This window comes from Eubalaena glacialis, chromosome 2 (genome assembly GCF_028564815.1).
Source record: "Eubalaena glacialis isolate mEubGla1 chromosome 2, mEubGla1.1.hap2.+ XY, whole genome shotgun sequence".
Taxonomy (NCBI): domain Eukaryota; kingdom Metazoa; phylum Chordata; class Mammalia; order Artiodactyla; family Balaenidae; genus Eubalaena; species Eubalaena glacialis.
The window spans coordinates 82,922,377-82,937,237 of NC_083717.1; the positions used below are offsets into that span (position 1 = coordinate 82,922,377).

At 40.1% G+C, this 14,861-nt stretch overlaps 1 protein-coding gene across 1 annotated transcript in view; it reads left to right on the forward strand.

Moving 5' to 3' along the window:
- The window catches only part of MYO5A (myosin VA), a 196,046-nt gene extending 193,565 nt beyond the window's left edge, over nucleotides 1-2,481 (forward strand). Inside the window, exons 40-41 of the mRNA XM_061180310.1 lie at nucleotides 898-978; nucleotides 1,272-2,481. Coding sequence (XP_061036293.1) covers nucleotides 898-978; nucleotides 1,272-1,424 — 234 coding nt within the window. The 3' untranslated portion in view covers nucleotides 1,425-2,481. The remainder of the gene's footprint in view (nucleotides 1-897; nucleotides 979-1,271) is intronic.
- Nucleotides 2,482-14,861: the final 12,380 nt, after the last annotated feature.

A 14,861-nucleotide genomic window follows, 5' to 3' on the forward strand; every position in this document is an offset into this window, starting at 1 on the left:
CCTATGGGGCTCAGAAGCATGCTGCCCTCTGGTCACCAGGGCTGTATGTCTAGGGGTGCCCCCTATGTGGGCTGTGTAGGCCCTTCTGTTGTGGCAGGGCTGAGCTACTGTGGGCTCAGTGGTGGGTAGGGCTGGCCCCTGGCCTGGTTGGCTGCCCCGCCCTGCTTCCTTTGGTTTCTGCTGCCCATTTTTTGGCAGGGCCAGCTCATAGCACGGCTGGCCACAGGGCTCAGGGGAGGCCAGGGCTGGTGCTGGCCCATTGGTAGGTAGTTAAGCCCTCAGCACTAATTAGCTAGAGGGAGGATTCCAAAATGGTGCTGAGGGGCAATAACTGATCATTCAGGGGAAGTCTTATTTAGCTGTGCATTGAATTTAAGGAAATGAAAAGATGGGAAGGGCATTTGAGAACAATGGCCACAGCATGAGGCAAGGCATAGGCATAAACATACCCACTTTTCTTTTGCCTAGTTATTTCTGTGCTGACTCTTGGATTTTTTAATGTTCATCACTTATCTCAAAACATAGAAATCTTACATAGATTACACATAGAATACGTATAGAAAGTAACTAGCTGAATACACAGGACACTGTTAACTATTGTTACTTTGAGAGACTGAGAGCATGCGGGTGGGAGCACTTTTACTTTTCATGTTTCTTCAAATTTATGTTGCTTCTTAAAGTGTAAAATATTACATTAATACATTCTTGTTTTAAAAATTCAACTAATAAAGGTAAATGTGCCTTCAGAACCACTCCCTCTCCCCTCTTGTCCTAACCAAGCCCTGAGTAGAACTGAAAACTGTATGCAGAGATCCTTTTAGTTTTCCAGATTACAGGTACCCAGCATGTATGTATTTGATAATATGCTAAAGACTTTGATCATTTTATTTCTCCCAGATTGTCAAAGTGTTGAATTTGTATACTCCAGTTAACGAGTTTGAAGAAAGAGTCTCTGTGTCATTTATTCGTACTATACAGGTAAGATCTCCCAGGCTTTCTTTTGCTTTGATTCACCAACACAGTCGTTTGAATGGAAATTTTATAATTTATTGAAGGGTAATGCAGTTTTTATTATAATTATTTTATCTCATTTTTATAGTGCATTAACTTTCTTGATAACACCTTATTGGAGAAATGAAGTGATTTTAAAACAAATATAAATATTCTTCATTAGTTGAGGATTTTTGGTAGAATTTTGTCAAAAAAAAATCTTTATAGATTCAAAGAATTGATGCTCTGTTTTTTTGTTTTTCTTTTTTTAATCTTCTCAGATGCGTTTACGAGACAGGAAAGACTCTCCTCAGCTGCTCATGGATGCTAAACACATCTTTCCTGTTACCTTTCCTTTTAACCCATCTTCCCTTGCGCTAGAAACCATCCAGATTCCAGCCAGCCTGGGCCTGGGATTCATATCACGGGTCTGAAAGTGATATCAAGGAAAATATTAACAATACACTTCTTGCCTGAAATAACCCATTATTTCAAGTGAGCTACTGAAAACACATTTTAAAAGAGATAGTACTTATTATCTCCCAAACAAGGGGTTATTGACTGGAACTCCCCCTAGAATACTTTTCATCATCTTGGAAAGAAAGATAGGCTCCTTTGTGCTGTGTTACCTTTATAACAACACTCATCCTTGATCAGTTAGGTATCTGCAGTTGACGTGCAGGTGAATGATGGAAGGAAGGAAAAAAATGTGTCTTCAGCTGCCAGCATTTATTTTAAATCCTTATCACTGCATCTAAATGATATCAAAAACCTAAATTCCAGATATAAATATGAGCTGTTGTTAGGAAGGCACTGACAAGGAACCTCCTGTGTGCTAACCAGAAGAATTGAAAGAAAAATCACCACTGAGTACATGTTATACCAGTTTAGGAATCAATTATGTTGCTACTGTCCAACTGGAACAAAGAAATAAACTGGCAATATGTAAAGGAACTGGTCAAGTAGCTCCCTTCTATGTGTCACTATGATGTAGAGATATTAAGAGAATGTTGGTTTGCTATAGAGCATGGAAGTCCGTTTGTACCATAGTTTACTGAGCATTTTAAATTGCTGCTACATACTATGTTCTTTAAAATGTAAGTGATATTCATATTAGGCACTACGACAATAAGCTTCTCTTTTATCAACTCTGTTTACAGTTCAATCAGATCAGTTTTAACTGGATTATGTGCACATAGCTACAGATTCACCTGCACAAGTAGCAGACACTGGGAAGTCATGTAGTAATATGACACAATGTTTGACATTTAGGGATAGGATTAGGCACAGTGGCTATTGTTGATGTCCTTTATTCAGGATGTGTTACATTGATGTGCTCCTTAATGTTCCCTGGGTGCATATCACATCAGGGTACAGTGTTCTGTGAAGTGACCTATTTTTAGTTATCAGATCTGCTTCCTGCAGTGCATATTTTCAACCTTGACAGGTTTTCTTTCTTCTTAATTTATTAAGAATTAATGTCAGTCAATATCTAGAGAGGATTGTCAGAATATTCATGATTTAGGTCTTGAAATCTTAATTATTTTATAAATTATGCAAAAGAAAGTATATAATAAATAATTATGATTCCATTTTTTAGGCTTTGCAACTTCTATAAATGTTCTCAATACCACTGGATACTTTAAAGAGCATCATATTAGAAATACATTGACCTATATAAAAATATAAGGAGATTGCTGAATTTTACAGAGGATTTGGTTTAATAAGACCCAGATTCTATATGTTTTCATTCTGAAATTCTAATTAAACATAGTCTCCATTTTTCCTACAAATCTTATACAGTAAATGTTTCAGGTTGTGCAAATGCAAATTCTTAGCTTTCTTTAGAAACTCTGGTTCTGAATTACAATCATAGATTTATATAAATTAACTATTAGATGATCTATAAAAAAAAGACATCTTATTAAAATATGTGCAATATTATAAATGCAAGTAAAACATTTTCAAATCAGTGATAAATATTGCTATTAAAAGATAAATTCTGTCTGTTAACTTATTTGGGCCTCAAATTCCTCATTTATTCAGTGAGAGTGTTAGACAGCTGGTTCTTAAGGTCCCTTCCACATCTGAAGTTCTCTCCTCGCAGTACCTGAACCACAGAGAAGTGAGCTGCAGGTACTCAGTAAGGTTACCCTCTAATGGAAAGACTAGAGTTTGGTGCCTGTTAATTTTGAGGGACTAATAAAATGTAAAATCACAGGTTTGTGTAGCTATAATCTTTCTTAAATGTACATGATTTATGTACACGCTTTTACAAAGTTAATTAGTTTAGGTAGTTTTTATTGAATTGTGTACTGCTGTATTCAGTTTGGATACATTTATTTATTTGCAAAACCAAGAAAAATACTAACTCAATCCGATTCTCTCTATTTTCCCTGGTTGTCAATGTGGTTTTCAATGAACTGTTGAAACCATGTGGTTAGTACTGAATCTGTCAGAGTCTAAGAACATAGATGGGACTTGGGTGGGAGAGATGCTCCAAAAAATGTCACCGTGATTGTAGGCTCTCCCCCTCAGACCTAGAAATCCTCCCAGGCCCTTTCCCAGCTCAGTCCTGTGTAGCATGTCCCGCACACACCCTGAGTCTTGTCAGGTCTTCAGGATCACACTCTAGCTTCCACTGCCACTGCAGCCCTTTATCTTTCCTGCAGACAGCTCATATCCTGAAGCATGTCTCGTCTGGGCCTTTCTCTCTCTCCTGTCTTCCATCTTTCTGCTGCAAAGTGCTGGAGCCTCTGGTCCACACCTGGGCCAGAGTCTCTCCTGTTCAGGGATGGCCACACAAAGATTATGATACTTCAGGGCTCCAACTTCCTCCAAGGCCTATCTAGAACCCCAGATGCGGATCTGAATTAATTTCTCTTAGTGGTCTGAAGATCTTTAGTCATAACAGAAATACCTTACAACCACGGAACCCCAAGTCCTGGTAAGTCATTCTGTGTCCTACTTTCTTGAGGATGCAGCAATATTCTGCTGACTGTGGGTATCCTTGGCCTCTGAGGACTGCTCACCTTTCCCTTTGTCCATCCACACTTTCTCACCCAGCTTCAAACACACCTGCACCAGCCCTCCACTCCATCCACCCACTCATTTATCTGCTCACTCTGTCCCTTCCTTCAGCCACATCCTGTGTCCCGTCGCCTGTCTACTCACCTGCTCTGACTCTTTTGAAGGCTGTGGGTGAAGGCAGCCCTCAGTTGCCCCACTGGCCTGCCTGGGGGCTTCCCTTCAGGCCAATCTTTGCATGAGTTCTTGCTGTTCTCACTTCTCTGCAGTACAATCTTTAGCATTATCACTGATTCGCTTTTTCATAATTCCTCTATGACATACAATAGGAATTCAAAGAAAGAATTCTTTGAGAAAGCAACAGTTCATTGTTTTAATAGCCCCTTCTCAATAGTCTCCTCCCCACTCACTGTACAGAGAAACTCAGCTCACACCTTGGAAAGCAAAGCTGAAAAATTAGAAGCAGTTTCCCTTCTTGTAACTTTTCTTAGATTAAGGCTTTGCTCTGCCTGAGAGTAACTGTAATGAAGGGGAAAGATGAGTATGGGGTCAAATCCATGAAGTGTAGCTTCATGATTCCTTTGGAAGTTGTGAAAATGCACCTGACACTTCTTTCATCAATTGCAAAAGTACAACAATATTTATTCCAAAGCCAACTGATAGGAGATTTGGGGATTCGGGTCAGTTTGTGTCATTTACTTTATTATTTCCTTCATTTTAATGGATAATTGAGAGTTGTCTCTTTCTGGGTAAGTGACTATGTATAATATAGATCAAATCTTTTAATAGCAGTGGCGGAGGCCGTGAAAATATTTTATTAGAATTTCAGTATAGTGATTGTTGTGAGAAATGACTTCCCTGGTAACCCTAGGTAAAAGGACATCTGGCACCATCCTGAGGTGTCCTCATATTCTCTCTCTCTCTCTCTCTCTCTCTCTCTGTCTCTCTCTCTTCCACACACACACAGAGTCTTCAGTATCTTCAACTGTTTAGAATAAAACAAAGCAAAATGTCATGTGTGGCGCTTCAGTTCTCCTGGTGAAAGGTAATGTAGAGACAGTACCTTGTGTCTGGCTATGCTTCACTTCAGCCTTTCTCTGTTACCTCATTGTGTCCTCACAGCAGCCCTGGAAGGTAGAAGGGCAGCTACTACAGTCCTTATCTAATGATAATTTGAGAGAGAGATAAGGGCAGTGACTTGCCTGAAGTCACTCAGCCCTCCAGCTGTGCTGTCTTCCCATATGCAGCAGTGGCACTGAGGGCACGTGCGAGGCAGGAGGTTCCATTCTGTTCCTCCCGGTACCTGTGGGGTGCCCCAGTCCAGCAAGAGGTGCTCCTTTTCCTTATAAGAGTTGGCAACTGGCATATGGGAGGTGAGGAAATGATGAGTACCAAGTTCTTGGTGCTAATCATATGGGCGCCTTGTGGTTTCCTCTTTGTCATAGTTACCTGCTGTAACTAGGTTTGGCTTTTGTAATGAATCAGTGCCCCCCTGGAGGGTACAGTACTCTGTTTTGGTCATTAATTAGTAGCAAGCTCTCCCAGCCTGACAAGAAGCGGTGAGAGCCTCCCAAAAGGAAAGAGGAAGGTCGCTCTCAACACACAGCCCTCAGAGTCACTGTCAGAGCCACCAGGTGAGCTGTGCAGCCTGCAGAGAACCTGCAGCTGCAGGCCAAGCCCCTGGGTCCCTTCTGAGGGCTGTCTCCCAGGCAGGCCATACATAAGTCAGTGTGTATTTGAACATGACGGTGTGTGCATGCTTCCAGTGTTGGCTTTGGAGCCAAGAGGTGTGCTGTGTGCATGTGTGTTAGAGAGGCTCTGTGTATGGGTAAGTGCATTGTGATTTCTTCTCAGACTGTGCTGTGAGGGCCGCCTTAACCCCCCTGCTCCCTTCCCTCCTAGAGCTGCCTTAAGTTCTCTGGAACTTCTCCTCTGTAAGGGGATGTCTTGCCTGGAAAGGATATCTTGCCCTGTTTCTCAAGGTGTTGTGAGGGTTTGGGTGGGTGTGACCTCCTTTCTTCCTTCATTCCCTTTCTGCATGACCCTCCCCTCCTGTTACTTCTCCTTCCTTTCTTTTCTCTCATTTCCAAACAGGTATTAGAACTGTGAGGCAGCAGCAATCTCAGAGCCAATGAAATGTGGTCTGAGAGAGTGTTTCCTGAGGTTAGGGGGCTCTGTGTTACAATTAAGCAAATGAATATATGGAAGAAATATAGAGATAAGTTAGATTCTTGGTAATATTTAAATGGCTTGTTTTCCACTGAACTGACCTGTGCTTAGTAAAGCTAAAAGGTATAACTGTAAAATCTTTTGTGGACATTCATTAAAAAAAATTTTGAGAACCCTTTACCCATATCAAAGATGGAGTGAAAATAGGAAAGAGTGCTATAAATTCTAATTCATTGTATTCAGTATTACCCTAAATTAAGTCAACCTGAGGTTACAGTAGATTTCTCAATAGATCAGGAACTGAAAAGCACTATGTAAAATATCTGCCAAAATACATTTTATACATTTTTTTAAATTTTTATAATTTGGTCTAGCTAAAATGTTCATTAGCTCAATTTAATGGGTGTTATTAGATTCATTAAGATGTCTGAAAATGACTAACATTTCCTTAGTATTGTAATGTTTCTTGAAATATTTGAAAGAAAAGTGTTTTTTGAGTTGAAGCTGGTATGTACAGTTCAATGCTTGGTAGGTCAGTACATTTTCATGGCATTTTTCAGAGTCAGTAGTTTTAAATATCTTATTGTCATTATATGTTATAAAAACTTGGTCTACATTTCAGGCTCTCTGCATCACTTGAGCCATTTAATTTTATCCAACATGTGCTGAATTTTTCCATTAAATGTGGGTATGTGTGTTATAATTTATGATTCCTAGTTGTGTATTTTTGTGGAACGCTGGAGTTAGGTTGATTTTCATGTGTCCTTGGAAAATTTAAATTGCTGTAACAGTGTTGCACAGAAATGAGCTTATGACATTTAATATATTGTATTTTAATTACTAACTTTAATTGTTAACTTACTGTGAAATGGATATGCCTTTTAACTACAATGACATTGAACATTGCAGTTTTTCAAATGTTCTCCCTTGTTGGATCTGGAAAAGAAATTCTACTCTGATCTACATAGAAAAACATGATATAGTTAATGTTTGAAAAGTTCTTAGGTAAAATATTCATCCATTAAAAAGCAAAAGTACTGAGAAGTGAAATGCATTATCAACCAATACTAGTTTTAAACTAAACCCACCCCAGCATATCTCACATGGAATTTTTAAAAATAAGTTAATAATACACCTCATATCAACAAAAGCCTTTGAAACATGGGTTTTCACCAGATATCACCTAGTGCTAAGATGAAAACCAAAACAATATCAGATTGACATTTATGCTCTAAATTTGTAGTTGTCTAATGTTGTACTTAGTAAATGTGCATCATTAATGCTGTATTCTCCTAGATATTATAGAAAATTGTTCAAATAAAGATATGGATATAAAGGATTTTTGTTAGTGTCTTATAAATAAACCCACAGCACATACACCAACGTAGATCACATTTGGGGCTATAAAACACACCTTTAAAATTTAAAAGAATAGAATTAAACTAGAAATCAGTGACACAAAAATAGCTGGAAAATCCCAGAATACTTGGAGATTAAACAACGCACTTCTAAATAACACATGGATCAAAGAAGAAATTGCTAGAGAAATTTTAAAATATTTTGAAGTAAATATAAATGAATATACAGCTTAAAATTTCTGGGATGCAGGGAAAGCAGTACTTACAGAGAAATTTATAGCATTGAATGCATGTATTAGAAAACAAGAAAGACCTAAAATCAATCTTCTAAGTTTCCACTTTAGGAAACTAAGAAAAGAAGAGAAAATTAAATACAAAGTAAGCAGAAGAAAAGAAATAATAAAAATTAGAGCAGAAATCAGTGAAATTGAGGACAGGAAATTAATAGAGAAAATCAATGAAACCAAAAGCTGGTTCTTTTTAAAGATCAATAAAATTGATAAGCCTCTAGCCAGGCTTACTAAGAAAAAGAAAGAGATGACATGTAGTAGATTGGTGGTTGCTTAGGGCTGGGAGGAAGAGAGGAAGTGAGGGGATAGGGAGCAATAACTAAAGAGCAAGGAGTTTCTTTTTGAGATGATGAAAATGTTTTAAAATTGACTGTGGTGATAGTTTAACATATCTGTGAATATATTAAAAAACACTGAGTTATATATACTTTAAATGGGTGAAGTGTATGCTATGAGAATTTTATCTCAATAAATCTATTTTGAGTAAACTTTTGACCTCTAATATGGCAGACTGAGGAGCTCAGCAAATTCTCCCCTCAAAAAAGGAAGGACAGGGGCTTCCCTGGTGGTGCAGTGGTTAAGAATCCACCTGCCAGTGCAGGAGACATGGGTTCGAGCCCTGGTCCAGGAAGATCCCACATGCTGCAGAGCAGCTAAGCCCGTGTGCCACAACTACTGATCCTGTGCTCTAGAGCCTGTGAGCCACAACTACTGAGCCCACGTGCTACAACTACTGAAGCCCGCGCACTCTAGGGCCCATGCTCCACAACAAAGAGAAGCCACTGCAGTGAGAAGCCCGTGCACCCCAACAAAGAGTAGCCCCTGCTAGCCACAGCTAGAGAAAGCCCGCACACAGCAACGAAGACCCAATGCAGCCAAAAATAAATAAATAAATAAATTTATTTTTTAAAAGAAACCAAGGAGATGAAAGACCCATATGCTGAAAACTATAAAACATTGATAAAGGAAATTGAAGATGATTCAAAGAAATGGAAAGATATCCCATGCTCTTGGGTTGGAAGAATTAATATTGTTAAAATGGCCATACAATCCAGAGAAATCTACAGACTTAGATAGCAATCCCTATCAAAATACGACATTTTTCACAGAACTAGGACAAATAATCCTAAAGTTTATATAGAACCACAAAAGACCCAGAACTGCCAAAGCAATCCTGAGGAAAAAGAACAAAGCTAGAAGCATAACCCGCCCAGACTTCAGACAATACTACAAAGCTACAGTAATCAAAACAGTGTGGCATTGGCACAAAAACAGATATATAGCTCAGTGGAACAGAATAGAAGGCCCAGAAATAAACCCACACACCTACCTACAAAAAAGGGGGCAAGAATATACAATGGAGAAAAGAGTCTCTTCAACAAGTGGTATTGGGAAAGCTGGACAGCTACATGTAAATCAATGAAATTAGAACAGTCTCTCACACCATATGCAAAAATGAACTCCAGATGGTTTAAAGACCTAAATATAAGACATGAAACCATAAAACTCCCAGAAGAGAACATAGGCAAAACATCCTTGGACATAAATCATAGCAAAATTTTCTTAGATCAGTTTCCCAAGGCAAAAGAAATAAAAGCAAAAATAAACAAATGGGGCCTAATCAGACTTGAAAGCTTTTTCACAGCAAAGGAAACCATCATCAAAACAAAAAGACACCTATGGAATGGGAGAAAATATTTGCAAATGCTATAACCAACAAGGGGTTAGTATCTAAAATATACAAGCAGCTCATATAACTCAATATCGAAAAAACAATCCACTTAAAAATGGGCAGAAGGGGGGAGCTTCAAGATGGCGGAAGAGTAAGACACGGAGATCACCTTCCTCCTGACAAATACATCAGAAATACATCTACATGTGGAACAATTCCTACAGAACACCTACTGAACGCTGGCAGAAGACCTCAGACCTCCCAAAAGGCAAGAAACTCCCCACGTACCTGGGTAGGGCAAAAGAAAAAAGAAAAAACAGAGACAAAAGAATAGGGACGGGACCTGCACCAGTGGGAGGGAGCTGTGAAGAAGGAAAGGTTTCCACACCCTAGGAAGGCCCTTCGTGGGCGGAGACTGCGGGTGGCGGAGGGGGGAAGCTTTGGAGCCACGGAGGAGAACGCAGCCACAGGGGTGTGGAGGGCAAAGCGGAGAGATTCCCGCCCAGAGGATCGGTGCCGACCACCTCTCACCAGCCTGAGAGGCTTGTCTGCTCACCCGTTGGGACGAGTGGTGGCTGGGAGCTGAGGCTCCGGCTTCGGAGGTCGGATCCCAGAGAGAGGACTGGGGTTGGTGGTGTGAACACAGCCTGAAGGGGGCTACTGTGCCACGGCTGGCCGGGAGGGAGTCTGGGAAAAAGTCTGGAGCTGCTGAAGAGGCAAGGGACTTTTTCGTGCCTCTTTGTTTCCTGGTGCGCGAGGAGAGGGGATTAAGAGTGCCGCTTAAAGGAACTCCAGAGACGGGCGCGAGCCACCGCTATCAGCGTGGACCCCAGAGACGGGCATGAGACGCTAAGGCTGCTGCTGCAGCAATCAAGAAGCCTGTGTGCAAGCACAGGTCACTATCCACACCTCCGCTCCCAGGAGCCTGTACAGCCCGCCACTGCCAGGGTCCTGTGATCCAGGGACATCTTCCCCAGGAGAACACACGGCGCGCCTCAGGCTGGTGCAACATCACACTGGCCTCTGCCACCACAGGCTCGCCCCGAATCCGTACCCCTCCCTCCCCCCGGCCTGACTGAGCCAGAGCCCCCGAATCAGCTGCTCCTTTAACCCCGTCCTGTCTGAGGAAAGAACAGACACCCTCTGGCAACCTACACGCAGAGGCGGGGCCAATCCAAAGCTGAACCCCAGGAGCTGTGCGAACAAAGAGAAAGGGAAATCTCTCCCAGCAGCCTCAGGAGCAAGAGATTAAATCTCCACAGTCAACGTGATGTACCCTGCATCTGTGGAATACCTGAATAGACAACGAATCATCCCAAATTGTGGAGGTGGACTTTGGGAGCAACGATATATATATATATTTTTTTTTTCCCCTTTTCTCTTTTTGTGAGTGTGTATGTGTATGCTTCTGTGTGTGATTTTGTCTATATAGCTTTGCTTTTGCCATTTGTCCTAGGGTTTTGTCTGTCTGTTTTTCTGTTTTTTGTTTTTTGGGTTTTTTTAGTATAGTTTTTAGCACTTGTTATCATTGGTGGATTTGTTTTTTGGTTTGGTTGCTCTCTTTTTTTTTTATTACTTAAAAAATTTTTTTTAATAATTATTTTTTATTTTAATAACTTTATTTTATTTTATTTTATCTTCTTGTTTGTTTCTTTCTTTTTCTCCCTTTTATTCTGAGCCGTGTGGATGACAGGCTCTTGGTGCTCCAGCCAGGCGTCAGGGCTGTGCCTCTGAGGTGGGAGAGCCAAGTTCAGGAAGTTGGTCCACAAGAGACCTCCCAGCTCCATGTAATATCAAACGGCGAAAATCTCCCAGAGATCTCTATCTCAATGCCAAGACCCAGCTTCACTCAATGACCAGCAAGCTACAGTGCTGGACACCCTATGCCAAACAACTAGCAAGACAGGAACACAACCCCATCCATTAGCAGAGAAGCTGCCTAAAATCATAATAAGGTCACAGACACCCCAAAACACACCACCAGACGTGGAACTGCCCACCAGAAGGACAAGATCCAGCCTCATCCACCAGAACACAGACTAGTCCCCTCCACCAGGAAGCCTACACAACCCACTGAACCAACCTTAGCCACTGGGGACAGACAACAAAAACAATGGAAACTACGACCCTGCAGCCTGCGAAAAGGAGACCCCAAACACAGTAAGTTAAGCAAAATGAGAAGACAGAGAAACACACAGCAGATGAAGGAGCAAGTCAAAAACCCACCAGACCTAACAAATGAAGAGGAAATAGACAGTCTACCTGAAAAAGAATTCAGAATAATGATAGTAAAGATGATCCAAAATCTTGGAAATAGAATGGAGAAAATACAAGAAACGTTTAACAAGGACCTAGAAGAACTATAGAGCAAACAAACAGAGATGAACAACACAATAAATGAAATTAAAAATTCTCTAGAAGGGATCAACAGCAGAATAACTGAGGCAGAAGAACGGATACGTGACTGGAAAGATAAAATAGTGGAAATAACTACTGCAGAGCAGAATAAAGAAAAAAGAATGAAAAGAATTAAGAACAGTCTTAGAGACCTCTGGGACAACATTAAATGCAACAACATTCGAATTATAGGGGTCCCAGAAGAAGAAGAGAAAAAGGGACTGACAAAATATTTGAAGAGATTATAGTTGAAAACTTCCCTAATATGGGAAAGGAAATAGTTAATCAAGTCCAGGAAGCACAGAGAGTCCCATACAGGATAAATCCAAGGAGAAACACGCCAAGACACATATCAATCAAACTATCAAAAATTAAATTCAAAGAAAAAATATTAAAAGCAGCAAGGGAAAAACAACAAATAACACACAAGGGGATCCCCATAAGGTTAACAGCTGATCTTTCAGCAGAAACTCTGCAAGCCAGAAGGGAGCGGCAGGACATATTTAAAGTGATGAAGGGGAAAAACCTACAACCAAGATTACTCTACAAGGATCTATGAGCAAGGATCTCATTCAGATTTGACGGAGAAATTAAAACCTTTACAGACAAGCAAAAGCTAAGAGAATTCAGCACCACCAAACCACCTTTACAACAAATGCTAAAGGAACTTCTCTAGGCAGGAAACAAAAGAGAAGGAAAAGACCTACAATAACAAACCCAAAACAATTAAGAAAATGGTAATATAAACATACATATCAATAATTACCTTAAATGTAAATGGATTAAATGCCCCAACCAAAAGACATAGACTGGCTGAATGGATACAGAAACAAGACCCGTATATATACTGTCTACAAGAGACCCACTTCAGACCGAGGGACACATACAGACTGAAAGTGAGGGGATGGAAAAAGATATTCCATGCAAATGGAAATCAAAATAAAGCTGGAGTAGCAATTCTCATATCAGACAAAATAGACTTTAGAACAAAGACTATTACAAGAGACAAAGAAGGACACTACATAATGATCAAGGGATCAATCCAAGAAGAAGATGTAACAATTGTAAATATTTACGCACCCAACATAGGACCACCTCAATACATAAGGCAAATACTAACAGCCATAAAAGGGGAAATCAACAGTGACACAGTCATAGTAGGGGACTTTAACACCCCACTTTCACCAATGGACGGATCATCCAAAATGAAAATAAATAAGGAAACACAAGCTTTAAATGATACATTAAACAAGATGGACTTAATTGATATTTATAGGACATTCCATCCAAAAACAACAGAATACACTTTCTTCTCAAGTGTTCATGGAACATTCTCCAGGATAGATCATATCTTGGGTCACAAATCAAGCCTTGCTAAATTTAAGAAAATTGAAATCGTATCAAGTATCTTTTCCGACCACACGCTATGAGACTAGATATCAATTACAGGAAAAAATCTGTAAAAAATAAAAACACATGGAGGCTAAACAATACACTACTTAATAACCAAGAGATCACTGAAGAAATAAAAGAGGAAATCAAAAAATACCTAGAAACAAATGACAATGAAAACACGATGACCCAAAACCTATGGGATGCAGCAAAAGCAGTTCTAAGAGGGAAGTTTATAGCAATACAATCCTACCTAAAGAAACAAGAAACATCTCAAATAAACAACCTAACCTTATACCTAAAGCAATTAGAGAAAGAAGAACAAAAAACCCCCAAAGTTAGCAGAAGGAAAGAAATCATAAAGATCAGATCAGAAATAAATGAAAAAGAAATGAAGGAAACGATCAATAAAACTAAAAGCTGGTTCTTTGAGAAGACAAACAGAATTGATAAACCATTAGCCAGACTCATCAAGAAAAAAAGGGAGACGACTCAAATCAATAGAATTAGAAATGAAAAAGGAGAAGTAACAACTGACACTGCAGAAATACAAAGGATCATGAGAGATTACTCCAAGCAACTATATGCCAATAAAATGGACAACCTTGAAGAAATGGACAAATTCTTAGAAATGCACAACCTTCTGAGACTGAACCAGGAAGAAATAGAAAATATGAACAGACCAATCACAAGCACTGAAATTGAAACTGTGATTAAAAATCTTCCAGCAAGGGGCTTCCCTGGTGGTGCAGTGGTTGAGAATCTGCCTGCCAATGCAGGGGACACGGGTTCGAGCCCTGGTCTGGGAAGATCCCACATGCCGCGGAGCGACTAGGCCCGTGAGCCACAATTTCTGAGCCTGCGCGTCTGGAGCCTGTGCTCCGCAACAGGAGAGGCCGTGATGGTGAGAGGCCCGCGCACCGCAATGAAGAGTGGCCCCCACTTGCCGCAACTAGAGAAAGCCCTTGCACAGAAACGAAGACCCAACACAGCCATAAATAAATAAATAAATAAATAAAATTAAAAAAAAAAATCTTCCAGCAAGCAAAAGCCCAGGACCAGACTGATTCACAGGCGAATTCTACCAAACATTTAGAGAAGAGCTAACATCTATCCTTCTCAAACTCTTCCAAAATATAGCAGAGGGAGGAACACTCCCAAACTCATTCTACAAGGCCACCATCACCCTGTTACCAAAACCAGACAAAGATGTCACAAAGGAAGAAAACTACAGGCCAATATGACTGATGAACATAGGTGCAAAAATCCTCAACAAAACACTAGCAAACAGAATTCAACAGCACATTAAAAGGATCATACACCATGATCAAGTGGGGTTTATCCCAGGAATGCAAGGATTCTTCAGTATATGCAAATCAATCAGTGTGATACACCATATTAACAAATTGAAGGAGAAAAAGCATATGATCATCTCAGTAGATGCATAGAAAGCTTTCAAAAAAATTCAGCACCCATTTATGATAAAAACCCTCCAGAAAGTAGGCATAGAGGGAACTTACCTCAACATAATAAAGGCCATATATGACAAACCCACAGCCAACATTG